Source organism: Pan paniscus, chromosome 13 (assembly GCF_029289425.2).
Source record: "Pan paniscus chromosome 13, NHGRI_mPanPan1-v2.0_pri, whole genome shotgun sequence".
NCBI lineage: Eukaryota > Metazoa > Chordata > Mammalia > Primates > Hominidae > Pan > Pan paniscus.
In genome coordinates, this window is record NC_073262.2 from 103,383,424 (window position 1) to 103,399,264 (window position 15,841).

At 41.7% G+C, this 15,841-nt stretch overlaps 1 protein-coding gene across 1 annotated transcript in view; it reads left to right on the forward strand.

The window, feature by feature from the left end:
• LOC117979316 (aldehyde oxidase 2-like) overlaps nucleotides 1–15,841 on the forward strand; it is a 127,881-nt gene that overhangs the window by 87,732 nt on the left and 24,308 nt on the right. The window contains 8 exon segments of the mRNA XM_063595089.1: nucleotides 723–810; nucleotides 3,601–3,687; nucleotides 3,868–4,059; nucleotides 6,266–6,493; nucleotides 10,093–10,188; nucleotides 12,208–12,336; nucleotides 14,645–14,719; nucleotides 15,525–15,577. Coding sequence (XP_063451159.1) covers nucleotides 723–810; nucleotides 3,601–3,687; nucleotides 3,868–4,059; nucleotides 6,266–6,493; nucleotides 10,093–10,188; nucleotides 12,208–12,336; nucleotides 14,645–14,719; nucleotides 15,525–15,577 — 948 coding nt within the window.

A 15,841-nucleotide genomic window follows, 5' to 3' on the forward strand; every position in this document is an offset into this window, starting at 1 on the left:
ACCTGAATCAATATCACTCAGAAAAATGTACTCTAAAGCCCCTCCCTGACCCACTGAATCCAAATCCTAGTACAAAGGCCCAGGAATATGCATTTTCACCAGCGCGCCAGAGGATTCTTCAGCACTCCAAAGTCTAGAAGCCTCTGCTCTGGAGATGGAGAAAAGCTGAGGCTCCTCCCTGAATGAGAGCCCAACTTGGCCAGCATAGCCTTCACGGATGAGAATGGAGACGCTAACCCAGACATCCTAGGATGGCCTTGTTTTCCCAGTAGGGTTGTTAAGTTTGCATTTATCTGTTCACATTCTTTCTCTTTTGTAAATAGTGGTGGAGATCATGCAAATATCTGGATCTGGGTGAAGGTCAAACTTGAAGCTATAGAATTCAACTTAACCAAATGTGACATTAATACTTTTAACAAGATCTCCAACCATTGAGTTATAGACCACAGAGACAATGAAGATTTAGTCATATATTAATAATTCACGTTAGTGTCTAGCATATTGTATGATATTAATACATTTATATGGGATAAATGAATGGATGGATGGTTGAATAAAGAGTGGGAGAATGGATAGTGGATGGATGGATAATAGGCAGATACATTGATGGGTGGGCAGATAGTTAAATGAGGGGATGGATAAATATGAGTAGATAGGTGAATGAGAAGATGGATGGATGGATGGATGGGATGGGTGGAGAACCTAAGATTTATTTTCTTTAGAACTGGTCATCCCATTCGTCTCATCCTTGATTGTGAAGATGATATGCTAATAACTGGAGGAAGGCATCCATTATTTGGAAAATATAAAGTGAGTATTAAAGATTAATTATTAAAATATCTCATTTTGGCCAGGCACTGTGGCTCACACCTGTAATCCTACCACTTTGGGAGGCCAAGGTGGGCAAATCGCTTGAGCCCAGGAGTTCCAAAACCAGCCTGGGCAACATGGGGAGACCCTATCTCTAAAAAAATACAAAAATTAGCCGGGTATGGTGCCACATGCCTGTACTCCCAGCTACTTGGGAGGCTGAGGTGTGTGGATCCCTTGAGCCCAGGAAGTGGAGGCTACAGTGAGCCAAGATTGCACCACTGCACTCCAGCCTGGGCGACAGAGTGAGACCCTATCTCATACATAAATAAATAAATAGATAATCTGATTTTATCTGAATGGCTTTGTTCTTTTCTATCATTTTGATTTTGCTAAATTCTAAAAACAAACTTAGCACCTAAAATATTAAATGAGGATGCTGTGTATTTGAATATTCATAACATTTTATGAGGAACTTTTAATAATTCTAGTAAATAATTGTGAAGAAGTTTAATGATAAAAATACAATTTCAAATAATGATCAAAACACTCCTTGAAGGAATAAGGATTTACATTAGTGGTTTCTCAAAAACAAACAAACAAACACTGATAGAAGGTACAAACATTGCTATGCCAAACCTTCTTGACTATACAAATATTTTTCAGTAGAAATGTTTGGAGACAATTTGACCATTGACCATTTTAACTGCAAAATCATTTTTTAGAAGTGTTTTTACCAAGTGGCTATGATACTGTTACAAAAGCTCTTTGCATGTAGGAAAAAATAATACAGTAAGTAGTGAATTTAAAATTGTTTCAGACTGCATTTACTGCATTTTTATATAACTATAATATAAACATCTTAAAAATACTTGCTGGACTCGAGCTTACAATACTACTTTTCAAATTTGTCATTGAGCTGTTAGGATCATTCTAATGTAATCTAAGTCGTATCGAACATACTTTACGTGGGAATTGCTTGTAGCATATACATAGTTAGATTTCCTATCTGATTTTGTCATTGTCTTAGATTATCTTCCCTGTATTACTAAAGCCACAGTTTTCTATAGCACAGAACAATTTTATTTCTTCCATTGGCATTAATAATTTTTATAATTAGAGAGGGAGATCCTCTCTAATAGTTGGCCGATTCAACTTTTTATTTGCTTTCAAATGCACAGATATTAATAGTCACAGCTATTATTGTCTTCTAGGACCGAGGGCAATGTAGAGACACACTGCTAAGATTGGAGCAGTTGCTGTTGTGGTGATGGCTGTGCTCTTATCAAAGTTATGAGATTCTTTTAGTACTAATACTTGTTAAGAAGATTCTAGACTGTTAATATTTTGGTAATTATAGTAATATAAAGTATAAAAGAGGGAAATAGATTTTTTGAAAAATCCAAGTTTTATTTTATATTTTGGCTGGGTGTGGTGGCTCACACCTGTAATCCCAGCACTTTGGGAAGCTGAGGCGGGTGGATCCCCTAAGGTCAGGAGTTCGAGACCAGCCTGGCCAACATAGTGAAACCCCATCTCTATTAAAAATACAAAAAAATAACTGGGCGTGGTGGCATGCACCTGTAGTCTCAGCTACTTGGGAGGCTGAGGCAGGAGAATGGCTTGAACCCAGGAGGCGGAGGTTGCAGTGAGCCAAGATCATACCACTGCACTATAGCCTGGGCGAGAGAGCAAGACTCTGTCTCAAAAAAAAATGTCCAAGTTTTATTTTATTTTTTAAGAAACAATTTCAATTCCAATATAATATACATAAACAATTTCACTTCATATATACATATATATATATATATATATATATGATCCTTCAGACACAGCTAACAAAGTTTTGCTTGGTTATTCAAAACTATTTGTAAATTAGGATAACGTGTTTATGTTTAAATAGTTTCTTCCAAATTTTTGAAAAGTTTATATGAAATAGTTTAAGGATTCTACTACCTTATTTATAGTACTATTTTGTTTAGCAGTCCTTTCTTCATGAAAGTCAAAGGTAAACTTCAGTCAAAGTCTAATGTTAACCCTATAGTTATATATATAGTCGTGTGGATCCTTCAGTTGTATTTATCCCTGCTTTCAGAAAGGCAAAGGGACCTGGATCAATCCTCATTTAGTAGAACTACAGTAGGGAGTGGGGATTTTTCTTTTCTTTTTAATGTGGACTATATAGACAAAATGGTCTGGGTGGGTGGAGGGGAGTGGCAACACTAAAAGAATGCAAGCTGCCTTAAGCTCTTCCCAAACAGTAACAACAGCATGAGCTCAGGTTTGTTAGGTCGGGTAAGCATATACAAACATCTTCACCACCTAGTGAAATGAGAGCAGTCCCCATGCATCCATTCAGGGACCTCAGCTTCAGAGGCTTTCCCATAACAGGATACACTGTGATTCATTCCAACACATTCTGGAATTCCAGAGACTTTTTCACCAGGGAGGAAACCACAATCTAAATTAGAAAGAAAGTCAGTAAAAAAATGAAGGGGAATCTTCCAAGAATAAGGACGAAGAGGGTGGCAATTATAGTCCAGGAGACAAGCAAAGTCTTTAGAATCCCATGCTGACTGTGAAGCCAGAAAATCACATGTTGGAAGGAAAGAGCTCAGCAAAATTCAGCTCAGAAGAGGTCTCCATCAGTCAAGCAAGGCATGCTACACCATAAAGCAAACAGGGAGCTGAGTCTGGCCTCTGTCCTGCCCTGTGGGGGAACTGGGCTATGTCTCACAATTGACATGCAAATTTTGAACATCTCAGTAAATAACTATCATTTGGTGACAGGTAGGATTCATGAACAACGGGCGGATCAAAGCTCTAGACATTGAGTGCTGCATTACCGGAGGATGCACACTGGATGACTCTGAGCTGGTACGTACACACCAGAAAGCAGCAACGTGCTTGACCATGAGTAGAATGCCAAATTTCTAGTTGACTCTTTATGAAGTTTATTTCCTAACGTAGTTAAATTCTACAAGCCGTTTGACTCTGTACTTGACTTTCAGAGAAAAGAAAAAAAAAGTGATGATAAATGTGAATATCCCTTTTTAGGTAACAGAATTTCTAATACTAAAGCTGGAAAATGCATATAAAATTCGCAACCTCAGGTTCCGGGGCCGTGCATGCATGATAAATTTACCATCCAATACGGCCTTTCATGGATTTGGCTTCCCACAAGGAGCCCTAGTAACAGAATCTTGCATCACAGCTGTGGCAGCCAAATGTGGCCTTCCACCAGAAAAGGTAAGGTTGCAACAAAGGCCATAACCAAAGTTGCTGATGAACCAGACCAGTGGGAAACCCAGCTTCTTTGACCCAAGAAAACACACTAGAAGAACCACATGAATTAGCTCTGGCTCAGAATTCAAAGTGAATTAAAAGCTACCTAAAAAAACTCACCTCACCCTATCTTACTCCTTCCTTACTTACGCAAACATCTCTTTTTTTAAATTTGTACTAAAATAATTACTCTACTTAAAATTCAAACCACACCAAAGTAATCAAAAAAGGGAATGCCCCTTTTTCCACCCCCATCCCTCTTGGTCAAGGGTAATCATTGTTAACAATTCCATGTTTATTGTTCTACCCCTTTTTCTATCTTTGGCCACCCATTTGTATTCATACACACATACCTAAACATTGACATATAACATATATGTGCACATGTATGGTTATTGACCAGAATGGGACCATAGCATACATATTACTCTGCCCCTTCCTTCCCCTACAGGGCAGTATGCCATGGCCATCTTTCTATGTCAGTAGAATGGTCTGCTTCGTTCTTTTTCGTGACTGAATAGTACTATGTAATATGCACGTACCATAACTTATTTAACCACTCCACTATTAATATACATTCTGGCTGTTACCATTTTTGGCCATTAAAATGATGTTACAATAAACATCTTGGTACATATGTACCCAGGTATATGTTTGCCTTATTGTATATCTTTAGGATAAATTTATAGAAGTAGAATTACTGGTGCACTTGAAAACTTTTAAGAAATACTGCCAGAAGAACACCCTCTGAAAATACTGTTTTTCACAATAGACCAGAAGGTGCACAGGATGTACAGTATGCTGGACTAGAGAGAGGCAGCTTCTGGAATTGAGATCATGGTCAATAACTTGCTTCCACTCCCCACACATTCCAATCAGAGCCCACCCTACCTTTTCCATTTCTGTCACCTGTTTCCCCAATATAGACCCCCTACCCCAGCAAGAACTCTCCTATGTATTGTCCCTAGAACTGCTTTGTCCCTAAATTCAACAGGAATTCCAGGTTTGTGATTGTCGGGGTACTTCCTACAAACAAGAGAACACCTAATATTTTGTACAAGGAAGGCAGTAGTTATCCTAAGAGAAGTCACATACAGTGTTCCACGGGTACCAGAGAAGGAAGGCATCACGTTGGCATGGGGAGAGGGGAACCAGGAAGGACTTTCTGGAGAAGATGGCACTTGAGATAGGCCTTGAAGAATAATCGGCACAGATGTTGGAAAGGTGATCCAGGCAAGTAGAACAGCATGAGCAAGAGCGTCAATGTCTGTGTGGTTCAGTTTCCTTATCTATAAATGACTCACCTCACAGAGTTCCTGCAAGAATCAAATAATTTAACATTCATTACAATATTTGTTTTATAAACTGGATAGTATTATTCCAACGTTGTTGCCAATAATAATAATTCTTTTACTGTGATTAGAATAAAATGGAGATGATTTTTAAAAAACTTCTAGGCATATCTCAGCAGGCTCTCCTTCTTTGTCAAGTGTTGCAAGTTTCCAGGACATATAACATAAAACACACCTTACTCAAATAAACCGTTTTTCTTTTTCTTTTTTTTTTTTTTTCTTTCTTTTAGAGATGAGGTCTCACTACGTTGCCCAGGCTGGTCTTGAACTCCTGAGCTTAAGTGATCCTCCTGCCTCGGTCTCCCAAAGTGCTAGGATTACAGGTGTGAGCCACCACACCAGGCCCAAAGAAACTGTTTAAAAGATTTACCCATACATTCCAAAGGCAATTAAAAGACTTAGAGGGGATCTGCTATTATTTGCAATGCTATTCCTCCCTGGCAGGACAAATCTTCAGTTATGACAATGAATCCTTGCTTTAGTGTACTGCCTACCAGCTCTGCTCCATACTCTGAACCTTGTAGAATAAAAAGAAAAGAAAAATCTACCTCCCTAGGCCCCTACATCCCACTGCCTTTCATGGAATAGTCTCCACCTGCTACCTTCCACTTCTAGTAGGGAGAGACCCTAACTGGTGCATTGATGAAGAGGTAAAAATAACCTCTACTATTTTTGCAAAAGCATGTACCATTCAAAGAAAAAACAGACCCTGTCTTCCCTTCTCTACAGCTTGTGCTTTAGTGGAGAGGTTTTTCAAGTCTCTATTTGGCCATCAGTTTCTGCCTTACCATAACTACTGAATTTCCCACCTGTTTCAGATTAGAGAGAAAAATATGTACAAAACAGTTGATAAAACCATCTACAAACAAGCATTCAACCCTGAGACCCTGATAAGATGTTGGAATGAGTGTCTGGACAACTCCTCCTTTCACAGCAGAAGAATGCAAGTCGAAAAGTTCAATAAGAAGAATTATTGGAAGAAGAAAGGCATTGCTATTATTCCCATGAAGTTTTCAGTTGGCTTTGCTGCAAAAAGCTACCATCAGGTAAGACTTGCATATAGGATAAATAACCTTCATGCTAGACACACTCCTGGCCCAATCAGCTTCTGTGGACTTTGAAAAATATCTCATTTCTTGGAGCATTGAGCTCCTCCCTGCCAACACCTAAGAGAAATATACAGAACCGTCCAGAGCAGCACCCCTATCTGCAAGCATTTTTAATACAGTGCAGTATTTGTTTCCTTCTTGGGAAACAAATCCCTAATCAACTGAAGTCAGGAAGACCTGAGAAATCCTCGGCTCTGTATTGACCAGCTGGGCAACATTAAGTTATTCAACATCTCTGAGCCTCAGCTTGCCCAGTGATAATAACAATAATAGTAATAACAATAACTCTGTCTTAAGATTGATGAGGACTCAGTAAGATAGTGAATGTAGAGCAGCACTTGGCTGGGTTCCTGGAACACTGTGGATGTCATCCAGAGCATCACTAGGCCCCTCCCAGGACAGCTCAGACACACCTCTCAGGGCTCCTCCTCCTCTGGTGGGTAGGATGAGACCTGCTGAACCTCTGGGTCACATGTTCAGGCCCAGCATGCCCCTTCTATAAACAGGCACAAGAAGGTTAACTGTCATGTCTGCAAGCTAGATGCAATCAAAGGCTGTGACATCAGAGAAACTTGAGAGCTGCCTGTGTGGTTTCCTCTCTGACGCCAAATATTGTCTTTTCCAAACCAACTCCAACACCAAGTGGGTGTCCAACCATTCTGTTCTCACACTAACTACCAGAGTTAGTGCAGACTCCACAGATCAAGGGCTGAGTCCCACAAGACCGCCCCTATTTCAGACACCAGCTTCAAATGGAGGGCCCCAGCTACTCACACTCCTGCCTGGCCGACTACTAATTTGGAGGTTTTCACTACCCCCATTCAGGTTTGATAATTTGCTAGAATGACTCATGGAACTCAGGAAAGCACTTTACTTATGATCATTACCAGTTTACTATGAAAGATACGACTCAGGAACAGCCAGATGGAAGAGCTGCCTGGGGCAAGGGATGGGAAGGGGACAGAGCTTCCCTGACCTCTCCAGGCACACACCCTCCCAGCACCTCCACATGTTCACCAACCCAGGAGCCCCCAGACTGCATCATTTGGGGTTTTTATGGAGGTTCCACTATACAGGCATGATTGATTACAGCATTGGCCATTAATGATTGAACTCAATCTCTAGCCCCCATCCCAAGAAGATGGGGAGGAGGACTGAAAGACCAATGCACACCGCCTCCGAGCCCCCATCCTAAAGCTACCTGCCCTCCTCATGAGTCATCTCATTAGGAGAATAAAACAGTAAATTCCAAGGCTTTACGAACTCTGAACCAAGAACCAGGGGCAAAGATCAAATATTTACTTTTTATTATAACACACTTCCCTTCACCTGTATGGCCACACCGCATCTAAACCACAGCCTACACTCTACCATCATCCATGGGAACCAACATCTCATCTCATCACAAAGAAAACCTTCAAATCAAGCAATGACTTTAAGTCTCCATTTGAATATCCTCCAGCTGCTCCACAGAGTTCTAAATTGAGGCACCCTAGAATCACCTGGCTAGGAATAGAAGGGTGTTATTCCAGGTCAGCTGATGACTCACAAAGCTGGAACACCTACCCTCTAAATTGGCAGTGAGAGCTCTGTCCTCAGTGGGAGTCAAAAGACCCATGGTGAGTAAATCCTATTACTAGCAGCTACAAGCCTCGATGCTCCCAAGCCCCTCTGAGCCAACCCTGGGCCTCCAGGCATCTCGAGACACAAATGGGCTGAAGCCTTCGTTCCTCCTTCTCCTGGAAAGAAAAAAATACCACCTTTCCCTTTGTCCAATTTATCAAACATTGATGTAGTGTCCCTGTGATTTTTTTTTTTTTTTTTTAGACAGAGTTTTGCTCTTGTCACCCAGGCTGGAGGCTGGAGTACAATGGCACAATTTCTGCTCACTGTAACCTCCGCCTCCCAGGTTCAAGCAATTCTCCTGCCTCAGGCTCCCAAGTAGCTGGGATTACAGGCGCCTGCCACCACGCCTGGCTAATTTTTGCATTTTTAGTAGAGTCGGGGTTTCACCATGTTGGTCAGGCTGGTCTTGAACTCCTGACCCCAGCTGATCCACCCGCCTTGGCCTCCCAAAGTGCTGAGATTACAGGCATGAGCTACCACTCAAGGCCAGGACCTGCTCAGAGGTATTTACGGGACACAAAGATGAGTTAAGACCAGGTGTCCCTCCATGGCAACACTCAGAGAAGGGCCTCTTACCTCCAGGATTCCTTACCTGTGGCTGCTCTTACAAAGTACCACAAACTGGGTGATTCAAAAACAACAAATTTATTCTCTCACAATTCTGGAGGCCTGAAGTTCAAACTCAAGGGGTCAGCAGGGCCATGCTGCCTCTGAAGGCTTCACGGAAGGATCTTCCCTTGCTTTTCCAGCTTCTGGTGGCTCCTGGTATTACCTGGCTTGTGGCAACATAACTCCAGTCACTGCTGCCTCCATCTTCCATGGCCCTCTTACAAGGACACCAGTCATTGAGTTTAGGGCCCGCACAATCCAGTATGATTTTATCTTAAGTAGTTGCATCTGCAAAGACTACATAAAGGTCCATGTTGAGGTTTCCGACAGACACGAATTTTAGGGGGCAGGGGAGGGACATTCTTCAACCCAGTATTCCTGTAAGGAGAAGTACAAAGAAGGAGGTGATTGATCCTTCCCAGATGGGGATGAGTACAGGCGTGAGCCGCCGCATCCAGCCAAGTGAGGAAGTTTTAACAGAACATAGACTGCAGGGCGTGGCCCTGCAGGCTGTGCAGACAGGTAAGGAACAGGAGGAGAAGCCGGCCAGGACAAGAGATTGGACAGAAGCAAGGAGCACAGGTCAGAAAGGAGCTGCAGTGGGGCCAGACTCAGAGGCAAGGCAGGGGGCGACAGGGACTGTACAAGAGACCAAATCCCACAGGGCCTACTAGTGGAATAAGGAGCCGAGCTTTCCCTTACAGGCTGTGGGGGGTTTGTCCACCTTGCCCATGGCAAAGCCCTCTTTGGTCTGTGATTCTGTTCTGTTGTCACTTGTCATCCCTGAGCAGCACAGGAGTTGCACCTGTCCTCCCAGGTCTCCCAGGGGCCCCTATGCCACTCTCATTATCTCACTGATCATCCTACACTACAGTGACTTGATCTCCAGCCTGCCTTTCCACCACATTGTGAGCAGCTTGAAGAAGAGCCATGTCTTGTTCATCTTTATGTATCTGGAGCTGAGCACACTTGGTACACACTGTGCAAGTACCTAAAACATTTAAATAACTAGCTTAATGGTCACTCAGTGATTTTAAGCATGAGAGTGACTTTCAAACAATTGGAACCAACGCTCTCAACTCCTGAGGTATCCAAAGGGGCTCCTATGAAAACCAGGAGGAATGTTCTTTACAGGCGACTTTTTGCACAAAACAGAACTAAGCTTCAGCATCCCACCAGGAAAGTTTGCTTCTCTGACCCCTCCACTCCCTAAGACTGGTGTTTCACTACCTTGTGTTTTATATTGAACCTCACCAAATGCTAACTTGCACTGAGCTTTGCCTTCCAGATTCTTTTACTAGGCAGCTGCACTGGTTCATATCTACACAGATGGGTCTGTGTTGGTCACACATGGAGGCAATGAACTGGAACAAGGTATTCACACCAAAATGCTACCGGTAAAATAAATAAAATTAAACCATTATTCTCTATATACATAGTTGAAAGTTAGGATTCATCTATTAGGGTAAATGTTGACTCCCTGTATTCAAACACTGAGATCTTGACTATTTAGTTGGAAGGCTTCTTACATATCAAATAGAATGTAGAATGGCTGAGGTGGCAGAAATCCCACGTGTATGCAGACAGTCCTGGAGCTTGGCCAGGGTTCATGGATAGGGTGATCATTAGTGAAAACGCCACTAAGAAAACCATGGAGCCCTGTGGTGGGAGCTCCAAGCAGGCAACCAGGAGCAGGAGTTTCTCAGCTTTTGTAGTTTTAATGTTTACATTTTAGACAACAATATTCAGTTGCTAATGTTTTATTTTGACAAGTAAGGACAAGTATTTCATCAACTGCCATTATCCTACAATTTTTATAAGATATTTAACACACATACATACGCACCAATTAGTAAGAATATAATCTCAGGAGAAAAACAAGAATAATTCTTTAAATAACCCTGTGACAAATGTACTAGATTTCTATAGCGCACATCTGTAGCTTTTGACTATCCAGCCCCTTAGCTCATTTGGACTACTGTACCTCTCACATGCCATATATTCCTGAAAGACTCCTCAATTTGGGTACCTTTCAGCTCCATCCCCATCCTTACTCCCACGCCTGCTGCAGATATAGGCACAAGACCCGCCTCTGGTCAGTCAGGGTTCCGGAATCCCACTGACTCTGGGAAAGGACACATGATTCAAGCAAGGCCACTCAGAGCCTTTCCTGGGACTGACGTGTAGATGCTGGGAGAAAGGAGCCATCTTTCCCCTGTGGCTGTTTAGGTACTATACTATAGGGCAGGGGCTGCCACAGGCAGTTCTGTGCCATGGATGGAACCGGCCATCGTAGAAAGAAAAGCAAATGTGAGAGGCTGAGAGGAGACGCTGACGAGACCACAAAGCCCCTAGATACACATGTACTTCACACTAGCTCCATCTATCCTGCCCAGTTATATGAACCAACAAATTCCCTTTGGATTTTCACCACCAAGAAACAACAAAGTTGTCCCTTTTTTTCATTTTGCTTCTTTCTGGAGAAACTTTATATTGAATGACATTAGTCAGAAGATTAGCATTTGAGAACAAGATATCATAAGAAGGTGTTTTTTGCAAACACAAAAAGACAAGAGAAGCCAAAATAATGTTTTTTCCTTTCCCTTTCTTCTCTTTCATCTCTTTCCTTGTCATTTCTTGATTAAATATCTTCATCTCCACGTGTGTTTGCTAGAGAAACTGGAAGGAAAAGAGCAGAAAAGAAGCCAGGTGCAGTGGCATGCACCTGTAGTCCCAGCTACTCAGGAGGCTGAAGCAGGAGGATCACTTGAGTCCAGGAGTTCAAGATCAGCCTGGGCAATACAGTGAGACCCCAACTCTAAAATAATAATAATAATCTTTTAAAAATTATTTTTAAGAACCAGAAAAAATGAACAGCAAATACTGGAGGAATATAAGCAAGGGAAAACAAATAGAAAACAGAGGGGGAGGATAAGAGCAAGAAAAAGGTCCTCAGGGTCATTCCAAGTTCATCTGATACTGATATCGAAAGATTTCAGACCAAATTCTGAGTCAGTCTCATCTCAGTCTCCCCTCTTTCTCTCTCTCTCTCTCTTCGTCTCTCTCTCTCCCTCCATCCCTCTTTTTCTTCCTGCCACTGAACCAAATAAGTGCCTGAAAATCTCAATTTGGCCTACTTCCTACACATCTAAAACTTACTTAGAAAAAAGGAAATTCTTAACATTCTAAACGGACTCAATTTGAAAAGAACCACTGTGGAATATTACCAAGAAAACACTGTAAAAATGAGCATGAGGCCTTACAAAAAAAGTAGTTCTGATGCTTATAAAGTACATTATTTTAGTCTTAAAAGGGTACCATGGATGTAATAACAAATAATTTTTATAAAGAAAAATAATGATTCAAATCTTCATAGAAGTCCATGCTGGACTTGAAAATATTTATGTTTCTCATAGGTGGCCAGCCATGAGCTAAAAATACCCATGTCCTATATGCACATCTGTGAAACGAGCACAGCAACAGTGCCCAATACAATTGCTACGGCAGCGTCTATCGGTGCAGATGTCAACGGCAGAGCTGTGCAGGTGAGTCTTCCTGTCTCTCCTTGGTGTGCCTCTCCCACATCCCTGGTTTTTATGACTAGATACAGGTACAATAGTTGACTTCAGAGAAGTCATCTGTGTCACTAAACATAGTCTGGGGTAACTAAAATGTTGGGAGAATGTATTTGGAGTAGGCTAAATTGAGATGACAGACCCAAAATGTAAAGGCTCAAACACAGTAAAAGTCCCTTTCTTGTACACATATCAGTCCTGAGCATTGTTTGGTCATTCGAGCACCCAAATTGATGGAGGCTCCACCATCTTCAACGTGTGGTGTGCCAAGTTGCCCTGGGTGTCATCATTCCAGTGAGCATGGAGGAGCCGGTGTGGAAGATTCTGAGCCAGATCTGGAAGTGATGCAAGTCATTTCCACTCACAGTCCATTAGCAGAACCAGTTTCGGGCTATGTCTAACTGCAACGGAGGTTGGGAAATGTAGAATAGTGGGAAACCGTATGTCCAGCTGCTATGGAAGAAGGAGAGAATGGATTTTGGTGAACAGGCAGTCTCTGTTCCTAGGAGACACAGCAAGAAGAAATTTGGCTACCAAGTAATGCAGAGCTGTGCAAGTTTCCTCCAGCATAAACAAGTGCTTGCAGGCAGATAGGCAGGCAGACCCCAGCCAAGGAGACAGGGTGCAATAGAAGCATTGTCTTCAGTGGTATTCTATCGAGTACTTAGAGCTTTTCTTTGTACTTATTTTTTTAACTGAATTGTTTTAAAGTGCTAAATTTTCACTGTCTCAGAATAGAATCATGACTTCATATTCCTTAATTCAAATATATGATTGCATGTACTTTTGAAATATATCTATTTGTCATGTTTCTGTTGCAAACTGTTCACTTTTCCACTGGGATATTGCGGTGAGCCATATTTTCCCAGAATGCTGCAGTGATACCACCAACAGGAACCCCTTTCAAATCAGTCCTAATTTTGTGGTGATACCTCTTAAGGAATCAAAAAGCAAACACTCTTTTTTGCTCAGAACAAATGTGTAAGAAACCTCAAATGCATGAGATCTAATTTGGAGTAGGGTCAAACACAAGAGAGGAACAGCTCAGAGTGTATGGGAGTTGTCAGCCCAAAATAAGTGTCAATCCATCTTCTAGAGTATTAAGTTTTAGGTTTCTGTTAAAGATCAGAAAATTTGTGGATCTAGGTCATTATAAAGTAAATTTAATTGTTTTCTCATTTCATGCCCAAAGCCAAGGGCTTTGTTGTAGTAGTTTGATGGTGGTCGAATGAACAGATGGAGGGAGAGATCAGACACAGGGGGATTCTGGCATGTCATTGCTACAGACTGGAAAGCACAAATTTTAATGAAAATAGGATGTTTATTCCATTTATTTTAATAGCCATAAAATACAAAAGAAATGGTCGGGTGCAGTGGCTCACGCCGTAATCCCAGCACTTTGGAAGATCGAGGTGGGCAGATCACGAGGTCAGGAAATCGAGACCATCCTGCCCAACATGGTGAAACCTCGCCTTTACTAAAATACAAAAAATTAGCCAGGCATGGTGCTGCACGCCTGTAGTCCCAGCTACTTGGGAGGCTGAGGCAGGGGAATCACTTGAACCCAGGTTGCAATGAGCTGAGATCGTGCCACTACACTCCAGCCTGTCGACATAGCAAGACTCCATCTCAAAAAAAAAAAAAGAAATATACAAAAATACAAAAGATGTAGGAAAAAAATGCTAAGGGCCAGGCACAGTGGCTCATGCCTGTAATCCTAGCACTTTGGGAGGCTGAAGAAGGCAGATGGCTCGAGCTCAGGAGTTCAAGACCAGCCTGGTCAACGTGGTGAAACTCCATCTCTACAAAGAAGACAAAAATCAGCCAGGCTTGGTGGTGAGTGCCTGGAGTCCCAGTTACTCAAGAGACTGAGGTGGAAGGATTGCTTGAGCCCAGATGTCGAAGTTGCAGTGAGCCAAGATGGTGCCACTGCACTCCAGCCTGGTTGACAGAGTGAGACCCTGTCTCAAAAAAACAAACCAAAAGAAAAGAGAGAGAGAGAGAGAAGTTAAGAACCTGAATATTCTAAGAAAGAGGATCTGAGAGTAGAAATTCAGCTGAACCCATATTTTCACAGGAAGTGAGCCAAGAAGGGGAAAAAATAACCTCCAGTAACTGATACTGTTATCAAGGGCAGGAGTTGTGTTCCCGATTTTTCAGGATCACGCACTCCATAGCGCTTGCTGACCTAATCAATGAACATTTGTTCACACAAATGGTAACCACAAGAACCACTGGGCTCTTCTCTAATGTGGATTCCATTCTTTACTACTTCAAGAATGCTTGTCAGATCCTTCTGAAACGCCTTGAGCCCATCATTAAGAAACATCCGGAAGGTAAATGGGAAGACTGGGTAAGTGTTCCACTCCCTTTGAAATGAGAAAACAATGTAAACCAGTACTGAGACAGCACCACAGCATGCACAGCCATCACACACAGAGACAGTTCCTCTAAGTGTCACAGTGATGGAGCATGCCCCCTGTTTCTTCCACAGTTGAATGGATTTCTGCAAATAGGCAGGATCTCTAAAGGTTGAGAAGGCTACTGCAGGATGTATACCAGGTGTGTATGGAGAAAGCACACAGCAAACAGCAATCACTAGAAGGAGAAATAGAAGTGTATGAAGAATACACTCCGCTCAAGTAAGAAATAAGAGGAAAAGAATTAGCCTTCCTAAGCCACACACACACACACATACACACACACACATGCAAGCACGATGTTTTAGGTAGGTTAGGAGGAAAACTAAAAGGCCTATTTGCTGTTGAATATGGCTCAAAGGAGATGACTAAGTTAATCCAACTTTACAATATCCTGTGACTTTTTTCATTAGAGCAATTATTTCACATTTACACACACGCTTACTGTAAAGTTCTAACATTTAGAAATGAAGTCCAAATACCTTGTGCACTGAGTCCCTATCTCATGGATGTGCAGCAGGATTCTATTTTATGTTTGTTCAATCCAGACTTCTAAACTCAATCAGAAGGAAATTGTTAGTGTGCCAGTTAAGGAAAAATAATATGATGACGAGTTCTATTATTGGTAGCAAAGCACCAGCAACAATTCTGAGATGTCAATTTTAGATTGGACATTTCTGTTTTCACCTAGCAGATGGTATGTTTGTTTCGCTTTAACTAAATATGCCCATTCTGCAGATAGAAGCTGCATTTGAACAAAGAATCAGTCTCTCAGCCACTGGATACTTCAGGTAAACATCACAATAATATCTTCACGTAGCTAAGAAAATAAGAGGTAACTCAATCACTGTTGATGGCTGTTGTAATACTTTGGTTCTTGTCGTCTTAGTTTAAAAGAATTTAAACAAGAGACACAGCAAAGCAAAACAACAACAACAACAAAAAGAAACACACAGCAAAAGATGTGCAGCATAGAGTAATTTATTGCAAAAAAGAAAAAGAATATTTTGAAAATGAGGTGCAGAGTAGACAGTACACCCTGAGAGAGAATTCAG